Source organism: Acinonyx jubatus, chromosome D2, assembly GCF_027475565.1.
Source record: "Acinonyx jubatus isolate Ajub_Pintada_27869175 chromosome D2, VMU_Ajub_asm_v1.0, whole genome shotgun sequence".
Classification (NCBI taxonomy): Eukaryota; Metazoa; Chordata; class Mammalia; order Carnivora; family Felidae; genus Acinonyx; species Acinonyx jubatus.
The window spans coordinates 58,121,808-58,134,505 of record NC_069393.1 but is presented as its reverse complement, the minus strand read 5'-3'; the positions used below and the strand labels follow the sequence as shown (position 1 = coordinate 58,134,505).

General features: G+C 55.5%; 1 protein-coding gene across 3 annotated transcripts; it reads right to left on the bottom strand.

The window, feature by feature from the left end:
• Positions 1-6,756: 6,756 nt before the first annotated feature.
• Positions 6,757-11,704, bottom strand: KAZALD1 (Kazal type serine peptidase inhibitor domain 1). Of its 3 annotated transcripts, none has more exons than XM_027062899.1 (5): positions 11,430-11,704; positions 9,358-9,920; positions 8,016-8,176; positions 7,787-7,934; positions 6,757-7,591 (listed from the first exon to the last, which is right to left on the bottom strand). In XM_027062899.1, exons 2-5 carry the CDS (start codon positions 9,866-9,868, stop codon positions 7,497-7,499), a joined length of 915 nt encoding a protein of 304 aa, XP_026918700.1. In that variant the 5' UTR covers positions 9,869-9,920; positions 11,430-11,704; the 3' UTR covers positions 6,757-7,496. The 3 variants fall into 3 exon arrangements, with proteins under 3 accessions (XP_026918700.1, XP_026918699.1, XP_014918608.2); XM_027062898.2 differs by lacking the exon at positions 11,430-11,704 and adding an exon at positions 10,963-11,412; XM_015063122.3 differs by lacking the exon at positions 11,430-11,704 and adding an exon at positions 10,336-11,411.
• Between the last annotated feature and the right edge of the window lie 994 nt (positions 11,705-12,698).

Genomic DNA, 12,698 nt, shown 5'->3' with positions numbered 1-12,698 from the left:
ACACGTAAACCACAGTGCTCGGAAGGGTCATTTGCATGTATCCGCAAGAGGGCCTATACTGCACTCCCAGCACAATGTGTTGGGAGTGTTTGTGCCCGAGAGAGAGAGAGAGAGAGAGAGAGAGAGAGAGAGAGAGAGAGCGCGCTTGTGCCTGGAAGCATGGCTGTGGGGAAGAAGTGTGTCTTCAGGAGAGTGTAGACATGTGCTTGCAAGAGGTGAGGTGTCTGTGTTTGGGAAGATGTGGACCAGGCATGTCGTTCTGTGGGTACAGAGTGGTGCCGATGTGAGGGCATATGTGTAGACATTGCTGTTGGTATGAACATGGGCGTGATTGTGTGTGTGTGTGTGTGTGTGTGTGTGTGTGTGTGCGTGCACGCGTGCCGGTCCAAAGCTGCCAGCATCTTCCTCTTACTGGCATCCCTCCCTTTCCTGACTCTCCCTTCTCCATAAGCAAACGAGGTGAAATAATTACTTTTCCATTTAAATGCCCCATGTTCAAGCCAGAATGAAAACAAAGTGATTTAATAAAATTGTCTTTAAAAGGGAAAAGAGGAAAATAAACGTCTGTTCCGTTCCTCTCCCTGGTGTTCAGGGAGGCCCCAAGCCCTTCAGAGTTAATTAAAACAGGAACTAAAATCGCAGAATAGCTTACCAACCCTTTTCCCATCTCCACCTTAAAGGTAAGGCGGCCCCCAAAAGCCCTGCCTTTGGCCGGGAACTTGAGGCCCTCCTGTTCTCAGGCTCAGCTTTACCCTGAGAGGAACCCTCATCCCTGGCAGGCAGGCCATCCCTGGCCTTCCTGCAGCCCCACCTAGGGGAGGAAACTCTGCTCCTTTTCTCCTCCCAAAGAGTCATGAAAGGCCTTGTCTGCACATTTGAAAGCCTTGATGGACACTGGCCCCCATCAGGAGCTTCCGGCCCTTGCCTCCTCCCAGGACACAGCCTGCCCTAACCCCTCCTGCCCCTCCCCATGGGTCCCCTGAGTCCCCAGCTGCTCTGAGCTTTATCTGTCTTCACTGACCCCCTGGCCTGGTCCTCAGCTCCAGCTCGGCACAGTTCCGGCTGTTTCCGCCTGGTCTGTATCTGTTCCCCATCAGAGGCCCCATTGGAGCTCCGGCCCTTCAGCAGCCCAGATAAAAGAGATGGATGGAGGTGAGTTTGGGGGACGCCCCTCCCTGCAAGCCCAGAGCTAGAGCCCTGGGTTGTGACAGGGGCTCCCTGAGGAGGGCTGAAGGTGAGGCTAAAGACTGCCAAGTTCTCCGGAGGCCCAGTTGCTACCCATCCCCACCCTGCCTTAGTCCTTTCCCTCCTCCAAAGGCCCAATTCCTAAGGCCCCCTCCAGGCAGGCACTAAGACTGCAGTCACCCCATCTTCTAACACACACACTTCAGCAGGAAGCTCTGTACTAGGTACCCTACCCCCATCTCCATGCAACTCATCAGCCCACAAATAGTAGTAGTAAAATTGACCATTTACTATTGTGTTCCAGACACATTACTTATAAGATCTCTAATGTCATCACAACCCCTACAGAGCAAGTTTTATATTATTTTTCAGAGGAGGACACAGAAGAAGGGAAGCTAAGAAAATTGCCCAGGTATGCACTTAAAAAGCAGTAGAGGGGCGCCTGGGTGGCGCAGTCGGTTAAGCGTCCGACTTCAGCCAGGTCACGATCTCGCGGTCCGTGAGTTCGAGCCCTGCGTCAGGCTCTGGGCTGATGGCTCGGAGGCTGGAGCCTGTTTCCGATTCTGTGTCTCCCTCTCTCTCTGCCCCTCCCCCATTCATGCTCTGTCTCTCTCTGTCCCAAAAAATAAATAAATAACGTTGAAAAAAAAATTAAAAAAAAAAAAAAGCAGTAGAACTGACATTCGAACCCGTACTGCAAAACCCCATGTGCCCTTGCCAGGCTATCCTTGACCTCTGAGGTCTAGTTCTACTCGCAAAGACCCATCATTGCCCTTCAGAGACCACTGGCATTGAGACTGCCCTCCCCCCAACTACTACCCCCCGAATTCAAACCCTTCTAACACTAATTCACATTGCAGAGGAGGGGGAGCTGGGAAACCAGAGTTGAAACCTGGGTCTCTTGAGGGTCAGGGGAGTCCAGGAGGCCTGTGGGGCCTTCTCCAGCCCTGCTTCAGTGATCTGGGATGAGGGTGGGGTGGGAGGTAGGAAGCGTTTGTCCCTGAGTCCTCAACTCTCATCCCGGGAGACCCTCTCTCTTCTCACAAAGACTCTATCTTTTCTCCCAGGGAACTCCAGACCCCACTTCTGCACCCTCAAGGTCGTGCTGCCTCCCAAGGGGACAAGGTGAGACTTGACTGTGGGGTAACATTTGTCACCCAGGCTGGCTTTCGTAACTGTCCATCCTGTTCAGAGAGCCTTCGGCCACTCGCTTGGCAGAGAAAATGTCAAAAATAAATTCAGGCCGGGATTTATAAATAAATAAAGCCAGCCTCTGTCTTCAGCCCCTCCCCCTGTACACACCAGGGATCTAAGATCTCAACCCTGGGAAGAAAAGAGAGACTGAAGGAAGGGAAGAGAGGCAACGAAGGGACGGAAGCCCTGGTTTTAGGGGGAAATAGTTGGGCTTGAGGTGTTGCCACAGACCAAGGGGCACCTGAAGGCTTCTGGCCTTGACTGCATCTGGAAAACATCTAGCAAAGGAGGGAAAGAAGGAAGAAATCTTCAGAAGCACTTTTCCCAATTCCGTCCCAGGAATGTGTGGGTGTATGTGGGGAGGGGGATCTGTGACCTTTCCCAGGTCCAGGCCTCACCCTTGTTTGAACCCCCTGCGCTGAGCCCAAACTGAAAGCGGTAATGGCAAAGCGGCGGGCAATGACCCAGGCAGTTGGGATGAGGCTTCATGGTCCGGTGGTGTTGGGATCCGTGCCTCACCTCACCTAGCAGTGAGTCATCTGAGCCAGGCCAAGCCCCACGGCCTCTACTCTTCTCTGCCACCAGCATATCTGGGACCCAGCTTGAGCAGAGAGAGGACTAGAGAACATTAGGGGCCCCAGAATGGAGAAGGGAGAGTGGAGAGAAATGCAGGGATGACTCCATCTGAGCTGGCCTCCAGGTTCCACCCCGAGACTGCCACCAGAGCCTCTATATCTGGACCCCTCCAACTCCATCCCTAATCCTAACCTCATTACTCCCATTGGGCCCCATCTCTGTCCACCAGCCCATCCCTCCCAGAGTTCTCAAAACACCCTCCATTATCTGCAACTGACTCCCAGAGCTCCCATCACTACCTTCCAGATCAGATCCCTTCTACTCTCTACATGCCCCAACCACTGCCCTCAGAGAACTCCTTCCTACCGCCACCTTCCCAGACTCCATTCCCACCCATCCCAATCTTCAAACTTTCCTCCCAAGGTGCTTTGCTTTGAGAGGTGAGAGTTGAGCTTCATTAACATCTCACTACCCAGAGTGGATTTCCATAACTGTTCACCCTTTTAGAAAGAATCTAGTCATTTACAGGGCTGAGGAAGTGACCAAAATATATCCCAGGAGGTGATGGGCCTGTGTCTCCAGCCTATTTCCCTCTGCCTTAAGCTGTCTGCACACTTAGAATAGAGTCGTAGGTGATAGGACCTGAAATTTTGAGCAAAAAAGAGTTCAGTAAATCTCCAAGTCCACCAGAAGAGTGCTTAAGTTTGTCTGCCCCTCACATGTGTAGACAGAGTTACACAATCATGTGCATGTGATCCTGTAAACACACACGTATATAATTAATCTAAGTATACATACATTCACATGCACATGTTAGAACAGAATGTAAGCTCCATGAGTCAGGGACAATGTGCCTTTCTGTGACGTACCTCCAGTTCCTACAATGATGTTAGCACATAACAAGTATTTGTTGAAAGAATGGCACGTAATGGAACATATATTTGCAAATAAATGTATAATACATAATGGAACATATATTTGCAAATGTGTATACATGTATATACAAAATAACAATGCATCCATGTATACAATGCTTATGCACACACATACATATATGTGTCTACATGGTTATCCACACACACACATATGCTTTTAGATAATCCATATATATAACATAGTGTGACGTACATACATACATGTATACACACACCTCATAAAATGCAGGTAAGCACACACACATATAACTACTATGAACATATAATAGACATTACATGTAAATATCACACACATATACACATATATGTAGGTGTAGGTACGTGTGCACGCTCACATACATAAATGAATACAAATAGAAGCACCTTTTTACTCAGAAATTTCCAGTCAATTTAACTGTCTCAACGCCCCTCCCCCCCCCACCGGCCCAGGTCTGGCTGCCGCAACCAGAAATATCCACCAGATGGCACTCCTTTGCCACTTCCTGTACTCCCAAGTGTTGCCAGAGATGTCGCCCCTTTTGGCCAAGGCACAAAACTGGTGGAGTCGGCGTACCCCAAGAGCTTCCCCGTCACTCCCCTACCCAGCAGGGCGGTGGACATATCCTTCGTCCCCAAAGTCTGCAAACTCGTTCCCTCTCCGAAGTCGAACTCCTCTTCTGGGGCCTCCAGGCTTCTGTTGGAGGGGGGACTTCCTCTTTGGGGGTCCCTGTTCTGCTCAGCCCTCAAATCCAGCCCCCTTCACCAGTGAGTCAAGGGTTGGGCCTCACCCAGACTCCCTCTGTTCAGAACAGCGTGCTCAAGGGCCTTTACTAGGAGCCTTCGTAGTAATAAGCAGATTCCCCACGACGGCGGAGGAGCGAGTCAAGGTCATCTGTACACGTGTGGCACCTCCACTCCTGTACACACAGCCCTCCGACCCCCGGCGTACCCCCGACATCGTGCCCTGGATGCCCAGCGGGAGTCAGCCAAAAGCCGAGGGAATGGCCAGGCCCTGGGACCTAGTACCCTCGGCTAGGGAGGAGCAGGTCCCGGTTAACCCCTCCTGCACCGGTCCAGTGTTGACTCCGATCTCTGGCTTGGAGTCGGAAGGAAGTACATTCGCTCATCTTAACCAAACCACTTCAAATCCCGGAGGTGAGGGAAGTGGGGTGCGACAGAGGTCCTCCCGCCACTTCGAGTCAGCTCTCACGGAACCTCACATTTCGGGGGTGAGCAACCTCGAACAGAAAACGCAGGAAAGGCTTGGAAACCCGTTGGGAGGCGAGGCCGGAGTTCTGGCAGCGGCTCTGCTTCCCCCTCCTCTTCCCCTCTCTTCCCCCGGGAGCGGCGGGAAATTATTTATTAAAACGCCGCCCGCGCTCTCATTTATTTGCGGTGAATAATCCTCGGCATCGCAGCGCGTTTATTAAACCTTTCCCGTCCCCGCATTACTTTAATAATAAATCGCGTGTCACTTTCCAGCGACGTTATTAAAGCCCGTCCGCGGAGCAGAGGAGGGGAGGGGGTGGGAGTGGGGGGGTAGAGCAGCAGGGATTCCTTCTATTCCAGGCTGCGGGGCCTAAACCAGCAGGGTTGCGGAGGGGGAAACTGAGGCTGTAAGGAGGCTGCACGCGAATACTCTACAAAGTCTGCATGAGCAAACAAGGAGTACGGATTCCGGGGGTGCGTGTGACCCTGGTTGGGTCGGGTGGAGCCTCTGCTCTGCAGGTGGGCGCGGTAGGATCGATGGGCCCGCCAGGGGGCGCCTTCGAGCACAGCTGCACCGGAGTCCCCTTCGAAGAACTAGCCTGGGAAGGATTCCCAGGCTTCCACAGAACCCTGACCACGTCCCCTCTTTCAATCCGGAGCACACCACCTTCTGTTCCGGACGCCAGACAACACGACCCCTCTATCCCTGGCACACTGCTCACGTCCCTACTCCTGCTTCCGCGGTCGCCTTGGAATTCGCCTCAAGTATCCAACCCGCTCGTGCCGTGGAGCGCAGTTTCTGGGGCCGCCGGGCTCTAGCCGGGACTAGGCCATGAGAGCTGTCCTCTGGCTTAGCCTCTGGAGGAGCCCTGCGGTTCCGCGGGAGGCACCGCCAAGCCCTCGCATTGGGATTCCTGACCACGCCCCTCCCAACAGCCCGGGCTCCCTGCTTCGGGCCCCAAAGGACAAGCTCAGACATTGAGCCAACTGCAATCTCTCCGGTGGTGGCGCCAGGCTCTAGGCGGAGCCCAGGCGCGCAGGAGACTGTCGCCATCCATACACAGGGTCTAGGCCTCCCGAACTTAAGTTTTCATTTTCTGCTTCAATCACTCAATAAACACTGTGCCTCACCAGTGCCCCTTGGCTAGGTAAGGAGAGTGTGAAGAGAGATGTGGGGAGGGAAAAAAACGTGGCTCTGTGAGGGACCCTCAGCCAGACAGGGAAGGTCACAGTTGGTAGATGAGGAAACAGGCTTACCTGACTTCTGTCTGGTTTCAACAAGGAAATGGGTGGATTCCTAGGGGAATCCTAGGGCTTGGTCCATACTGGTGGCCAAGCATCTCCCCTCCCTCATCCAGCTTGTGCTTTTATACTGGGGCCCTACCCACATAGACCTGGTTCGCCACTCTGCCTAGGGAGGGGACCAGAGTGGGCTGAACAGAGGGGGCAGGCACTCTAACTCTAGTCCAGCACAAATGGAGACCAGACTGGGAAGATACCCTCCCTCCAACCAGATGGCTTCAGCCTTCCTCCCTAGAGGGCAAGGGAGGCCCCAGCTCAAGCTTCCCCTCCGTACATCTGGCAGGCGTGTGCTTAGGGAGTGGGACCCACAGCTTTTGGATGCCTCCCAAGGAAATGTGGTCTTCATGTGCACATCTGCATGAACCATCTGTGCGACTCAGTTTGTTCATAAATCCTTTATTGCGTGCCTACTGTGCCTAGTCCCGTGCTAGGCATTGTCCAATACAGAGTGCTATAAGATATGGTGCTGGCCTTGTGGGGTTTCCAGAATGACAGAAGCCGGTCATGACCAAATGCCCATTTTACTGCCCTGGACTAAACCATGCTCCATTATGCTTTTCTAGACAACAGATGGCCAACAGCAAAGAGGACTGCAGTTAGTAAGTGCAACTGGGACTTAGGTGAGGGGGGAACTTTCTAGAAGGTGAGTTTTGAGGAAGGGTAAACTGAGGCTAGGCAAAGGTTAGGGACTAGAAAAATAACAGCCGGAGCTGTGGTAAAGGGTAATTTGAAAGACTGGCTGAGCAGGGCTGGAGGGAGGGGTCTCAGAAAGAAATGGAGGACCTTGGTTGCCTCCTTGTGCCCACTCTTCACGTGCCCCCACACCTCCACCCAGCCTAGGGACCAGCAGGCAGCTGCTGTCTTCTGCCTGGTTGGTCCCGCTGGAGACTGTCCTGGCCAGGGCACTTCCTCCATGGGCCTCTTAGCATCCCACCACCCCTAGTCTCTGCCTCTCTCCTTATCCTCCAACTTTGTCTTCCTACTTACCACTACCACGTCTCCCCTATTAAGGGCATTAAAGTGATTAAAGGCCCCCGCTCCCCCTTTCAGGTCTTTTCAAGAGCAGGGATGAATACTGTCCCCACTCACCCACCCCCATAGGCCAGAGCTCCGGACCTAGTAGTAATCCTCGCCCTCTTCACTCTCAGCCTCCTCCTCAGGAACCAGATGTAGGGATGGCAGCTGGGGGATGCCTGTAGAGTTCAGCTGGTCTGCAAACACATGTGGGCAAAGGAGAGAGAACGGGAAAGAGGGGCCGTCGGTACCCACGTGTCCCAGACTGTGAGAAAGCCATACTTGCATGTGCACCCATATGCGTGCACACGCACACACGCGCGCGTGCACGTGTGAGGTCCTGAATCCACCACCAGTCCCCCCAGTCCCCGGAGCCCAGGGCTCCCCCTTACCCGGCGTGAGCACCGTCAGGCTAGCTGGGGCCTCAACCTGGCCGAGAGCATTGCGGGCCAGGCAGCGGTAGATACCCTCATCGCTGGGACGCACAGCTTGGATCTGCAGCCAGCCTGTCACTTCAAACCTCTGGGGTCCACCCCTGAACTGGAGCCAGAGAAAGGGTCAGCAAGATCCTTCTAGGGGGACCCTGGGCTGCCCAAGGGAGGCCTCTGCTCCCTATCCTACCTGCACTGAGATGTGGGGATCATCCCCTGGCAGCTGAATGTCCAAGCCGTCCTTCCTCCACTCGATGGATGCCATGGGGTAGGCAAACACCTCACAGCCAAAGATCACATCCTGTCCCGTCACGTTCCAAATGTCATATGGGTGCAACACGATCTGGGGCTCTAGGGGTGGAGGCGGAAGGCCTGAGAACAGGGTGGCACATCTCGCCCAGCAAGAAGCCCATGTATGAACCCTCATGGATGTGTTTGCGGGGAAACACAATAGACGCTCAGGTAGATACACATCCATTCCATAAGCAAGACATGACATGTACACACAGGTACATACAAATGTAGGTGCGGGTACACACAGGTACAAACCCAGAAGTGGCGAGGCACATGCAACAGGATGCACGAACGAGCACACAGGTCCACACCTCAGCTTGGCAGCCACACTCTGTCCCTGATTGCTCCCCTGTCCTCATTCCACCCTCTAGGCCCCTGTCCTGCTATACTTGTAATTGACACCTCCCCCTACCCTCCCCCTTTCCTAACCAGTCCAGTTGCCAAAGACCAGAAGAGCGGCCCTCCCCCTACCCCCCACTCTGGGACCAGGGAAGGGGGTGAGAGAGGGGGGGATTCCCACGTGGGAAAGGCAGAGAACCTGAAACCAGATCTGGGCAGCAGGCAGAAAGCCTGAAGTTGCGGGGTAAAGTGTTGGGACCCTGCCGGTGTTTGTTTTCCAAGCAGCGGCGGCCAGGCCAGATCCCTCAAAGGGGCTCAGGAAGCGAAAGTTACTAAAGCTGCCAAAGGAAACCTGAGGCTTGAATGGCCCTCAGCACCACCACCACCACCACCCCCACCCGGGATCCGAGGGAGGAGCTGGAAGAGCCCCCTCCTTCACTACTCCCGAGGCCCAGAAGAAAGAGAAGGGAGGCGGGAGACTGGGCTAACAGCTTGCTCTGCGAATCCGAATCCGCCCAAGTGAAACCTGATTTCATCTCACTGGAACCCAAATCGCGTTGCCTGGGCTCCAGAGGTCTGGGCAAAGCCTGGGAGTCTCTTCACTCTCTCCCTATTGGGAGACCAATCATTGGCTCTGTGCCTGCTCCCTCAGAGGGGTCGGTCCCGCCGGCCGGGTCAGGAGCTTTCACGAGCCTCAGGGCACACAGCTTGCTGACAAAGCTCGGACCGCACCTTAGGGCAGCGGTCTCTGCGGACCAGCAGCGAGCGCGGGCTCTTATACTGAAGTCGAGCACTCCCCTGCCTCATCTTTTTCGCTCCGCTGGCCAGAGACCAATTCAGTCGGAGGTCGGGGATCAGTGCCTCGAGCGCCAGGGGTAGGGACACCGGGCCGTGCGTACCCGATTCGCAGGGCCCCGGGTGCGCCACAGTGAGGTTGGCGTCGGGCCGAGCGCGGGCCGCCTCCTGCAGCCGGCAGATCTGAGCGTAGGTGCGGCCATCGGATCCGCAGAGCGGGCGCTGCGAGCGGCAGGCGCACAGCGGCTCCGGCACCTCCCCGCGGCTCAGGTCGCCGCCTGCGTCCAACCGGCACTCAAGCTGCTCGCCGCAGCGCCCGTAGAAGTGGGCGCTGGGGTCCAGGTCGCAGAGCTGGCCCTCGAGGTTGGCGCATTCCCAGCAGCAGCCGCACGCGTCGCGCACCCGGCCGGCCAGGCAGCCCCGTGGCGCGGCGCACTCTTCTGGCCGGCAGGGAGCGCAGCCCTCGCCCTCCGCCAGCAGCCGCAGCCAGCCGCGCCGCAGGTAATCGGGGCGTGGGGACGGTCGCGCGCCTGTCGGGGGCGGCGTCCGCACCACCAGCAGTAGCAGTAGCAGTAGCGAGGGCAGCGCCAAGGCAGCTGCCGGCGGCCGTGGCATGGTTAGCTGGAAGCCCTGCGAGCGCTCTGGGCATCAGCGCGTTCGTGGCACCCTGCCAGGGAGGGAAGCCAGGTCAGGAGGTCAGAAGCAACCTCACTGTTACTTGTACCAAAGTTTGACCCACGCACTGCCCCCTTCCCTGCTGCCTTGGAGTCAAGGAGACCCTCAACACAGAAGCATAGTGACTCTCTAGGAGTCATCCAGTTATTGATCGGACCGGGTTTCTGGGGTTGGGGACAGATGAGAGGAAAGGATGGTAAAACTCAGGCGCCAGCATACACGCGCGCGCACGCGCGCGCGCGCACACACACACACACACACACACCCAGCAGCAGCACCACAGACCATCCAACTCTGAAGCTTCCTGTCCTAGAGGTAGATGGGAATGGATGGCCCCAGAGCTAAGGAGTTGTTAACAAGGGAGGAAACGCGGAAAGAGTAGATGCCCTGGGGCCCAGAGTGCTCACCTACTGTCTAGGACTAAGCCCTTCAGAGCAGCCGTGATTCCAGTCCGAAAAAGCAGGCAGTGGAAAGAAGCAGAGGCCAACAAAAGGCTGGGCCTGCCAGCCACCTCTGCTGCGGCTTGAGGATCTCTGAGAGAGCCCAAGGGCTTGGACTCGGAGAGCAACTCCTCCGCCCCCTCTCCCCGCCTCTCGACGTCGCACACAACCCCCTCCCTCCAGTTTTGAAGCTGCCAATTTTATGCAGCCGCACAGGACCCTCCTGGGCCACTTCCCCTAGCTGGGCCAAAGTCACAGTGAGAAGTGAGGAATCGTAACCGGACACCGAAGCTGGGAGAAGACAAGGGGCAGGATGGGGTGGGGGGTTGGGAGTAGGGGCTATGAGGGTGGCTGGGAAGCTCGAAAGAGCCGAGTGAAGGTCTAAGTCTTGTCCCATCCTACTCTACGGTCCCTGGGGTCTGCTAGAGCAGCTGCATAACGCGGAGGCGGTAGGAGCTCTGGTGCCTTGGCTCCTGGAGGGCAGAGCCAACCAATGTAGTCTCCCCGCAGCCCAGGGCTGGCTTCCCAGGGACTACTGCAGTCTCGTCCACCCAGCTTCCCCACTAAGGCGCCGGTCAGAGATTCGGTGCTTACATCTGCCTCACCACATCTGGCCTCGTCCTCCCTCCCCACATCCGGCAGGTGCCTCAGCCCGCGGATGAGCCTGGAGATTAGAGGTCCCAGCCGACTAGCAGCCGCAGGGAGAGGTGGGCGGGGCGCCTCCCCCGCGGACCTCGCTCCGGGTCGGGATTATAGGTTATAGTTAGTTCCAAGGCCGGCAGGGCCGGAGGCATTTGGTTTCGCGGCCGCCACCAGCGCCACCGTGGCACTTTGGGCTGGGGGCGGGGAGGAGAGCGTTCCTGGAGGCCCGCCCGCCTTACAGGGGGTCGGCCAGGCCCCGCCCTAGCCTGCCCCTAGCGGCTTACAGAAGCCGCGCAGCAGTTCAGTGTGTAGGGGGCGAAAACTGCGCTTTGCAGCGGGGGAGGTGACAGTATTTAGTCAGTCTCGGGCCAGAAGGACCTGGCCCCCAGCCTAGCGGCCTCCGAGGCCTCCTGACTAACCTCGAACTTCAGGGCTGGCGGCAGCGTGCCGACCGCCCAGGGGGATCCGCTCCGCATGCGTACTGGAGGCCTGGAGAGTCCAACCCCCTGATGCGGTCTAGGACTGTCAGTCCGGACCTCAACTTGGACAAGCCCTTCCACTTAGGGGTTCCCTAGCCGCGTGCACGTCACTCCTGGCCAGAGGAGGCTCTGATGAGGTGGGCGAAAACAGATACACAGTCACCGTGTTCCCCAAACTCCGGAGGGACAGGGAGCAAGCTTCGCGCGAGATCTCACAACTATCGCGAGAACCTGAACAGGAAGCCTAGGAATTCGGAGCAGGAAAGGCCCGCGGGTTTTAAACCGGAAAAAGAATGGGCGGGGCCGGCGATGGCAGATATTTGTGGGTAATCCCCAGTCTTTTGCCCTGGGGTCAACTGAAATGTTGACCTGGGGCAGATGTGAACTATAAGAAAACTGCAGGAAGTCCTGAGAAAAACAGGAGAGTGGGTAGGAAGGGACTTGAAATTGCGGAACTGACTAATGGAGCCACTTAGGGAAGTCTGACTCTGAATTACAAAATGCCTTGAGGGTGATCACTCCCAGTATACAGAGGGGAAGCAGTCGGGGATCTCAAAATGAATTGTTACCGGCTTCTAAGACTTGGAGCCAGTATTTAAACAGCAAACTCCCCGGACCTACAAACCCTTCACTTACCCCACTTTACTGTAGCCGGTTGTTTGCTTTCAGTATTTGCTATGCTCTAAGCGTTTGACATTAGGAATCGTGTCTGACTCTTCACTGTATCTTGTGCACCTAGCCCTGCGCCTAGCAGCACAGTAAATTCTTGGTAAATATTTGGGGATTAAATGTGAAAGACTTCCTGTGTGTGAAAGTCAAGTTTAATTTAGACTTTCGGAGTCGCTGAAGGCTGGATAGACGGGGAACGAGCGCCCTCTGGTGGGCATGCGGTTGGCGATGAGAACAAGACCGTGCATACAGTAGGCACCAAAGATGTTGACACTACAGATCGGCTTTTATTAAGTAAAGATGTGTTCCTGGAAAAACACCACATATTGTAAAAAATATTTTAGAAGGGATTTTTTTTTTGCAAAAGACAATTTGAAAGTCTAGCTATGTTCCCAGAGCCTCATCATCTGACACTATCCAATTCAGACTGCAAAACACATTCAATAACATCTATTCCCATTCAGTGTTTTGAAGAATACATAGTACTGCCTCTTTCTCTTCCCCACCCTTGACTGTAGACTCTTGTACTGAGAGGAGGAG

Excerpts from the sequence above, each read along its gene's own strand:
- KAZALD1 (XM_027062899.1), bottom strand. The coding sequence starts at position 9,868 with ATGCCACGGCCGCCGGCAGCTGCCTTGGCGCTGCCCTCGCTACTGCTA. Across the intron at positions 8,177-9,357 it reads CCCGGGGCCCTGCGAATCGG|AGCCCCAGATCGTGTTGCAC; the intron begins GTACGCACGGCC and ends CTCCACCCCTAG. Across the intron at positions 7,935-8,015 it reads ATCCCCACATCTCAGTGCAG|TTCAGGGGTGGACCCCAGAG; the intron begins GTAGGATAGGGA and ends CTCTGGCTCCAG.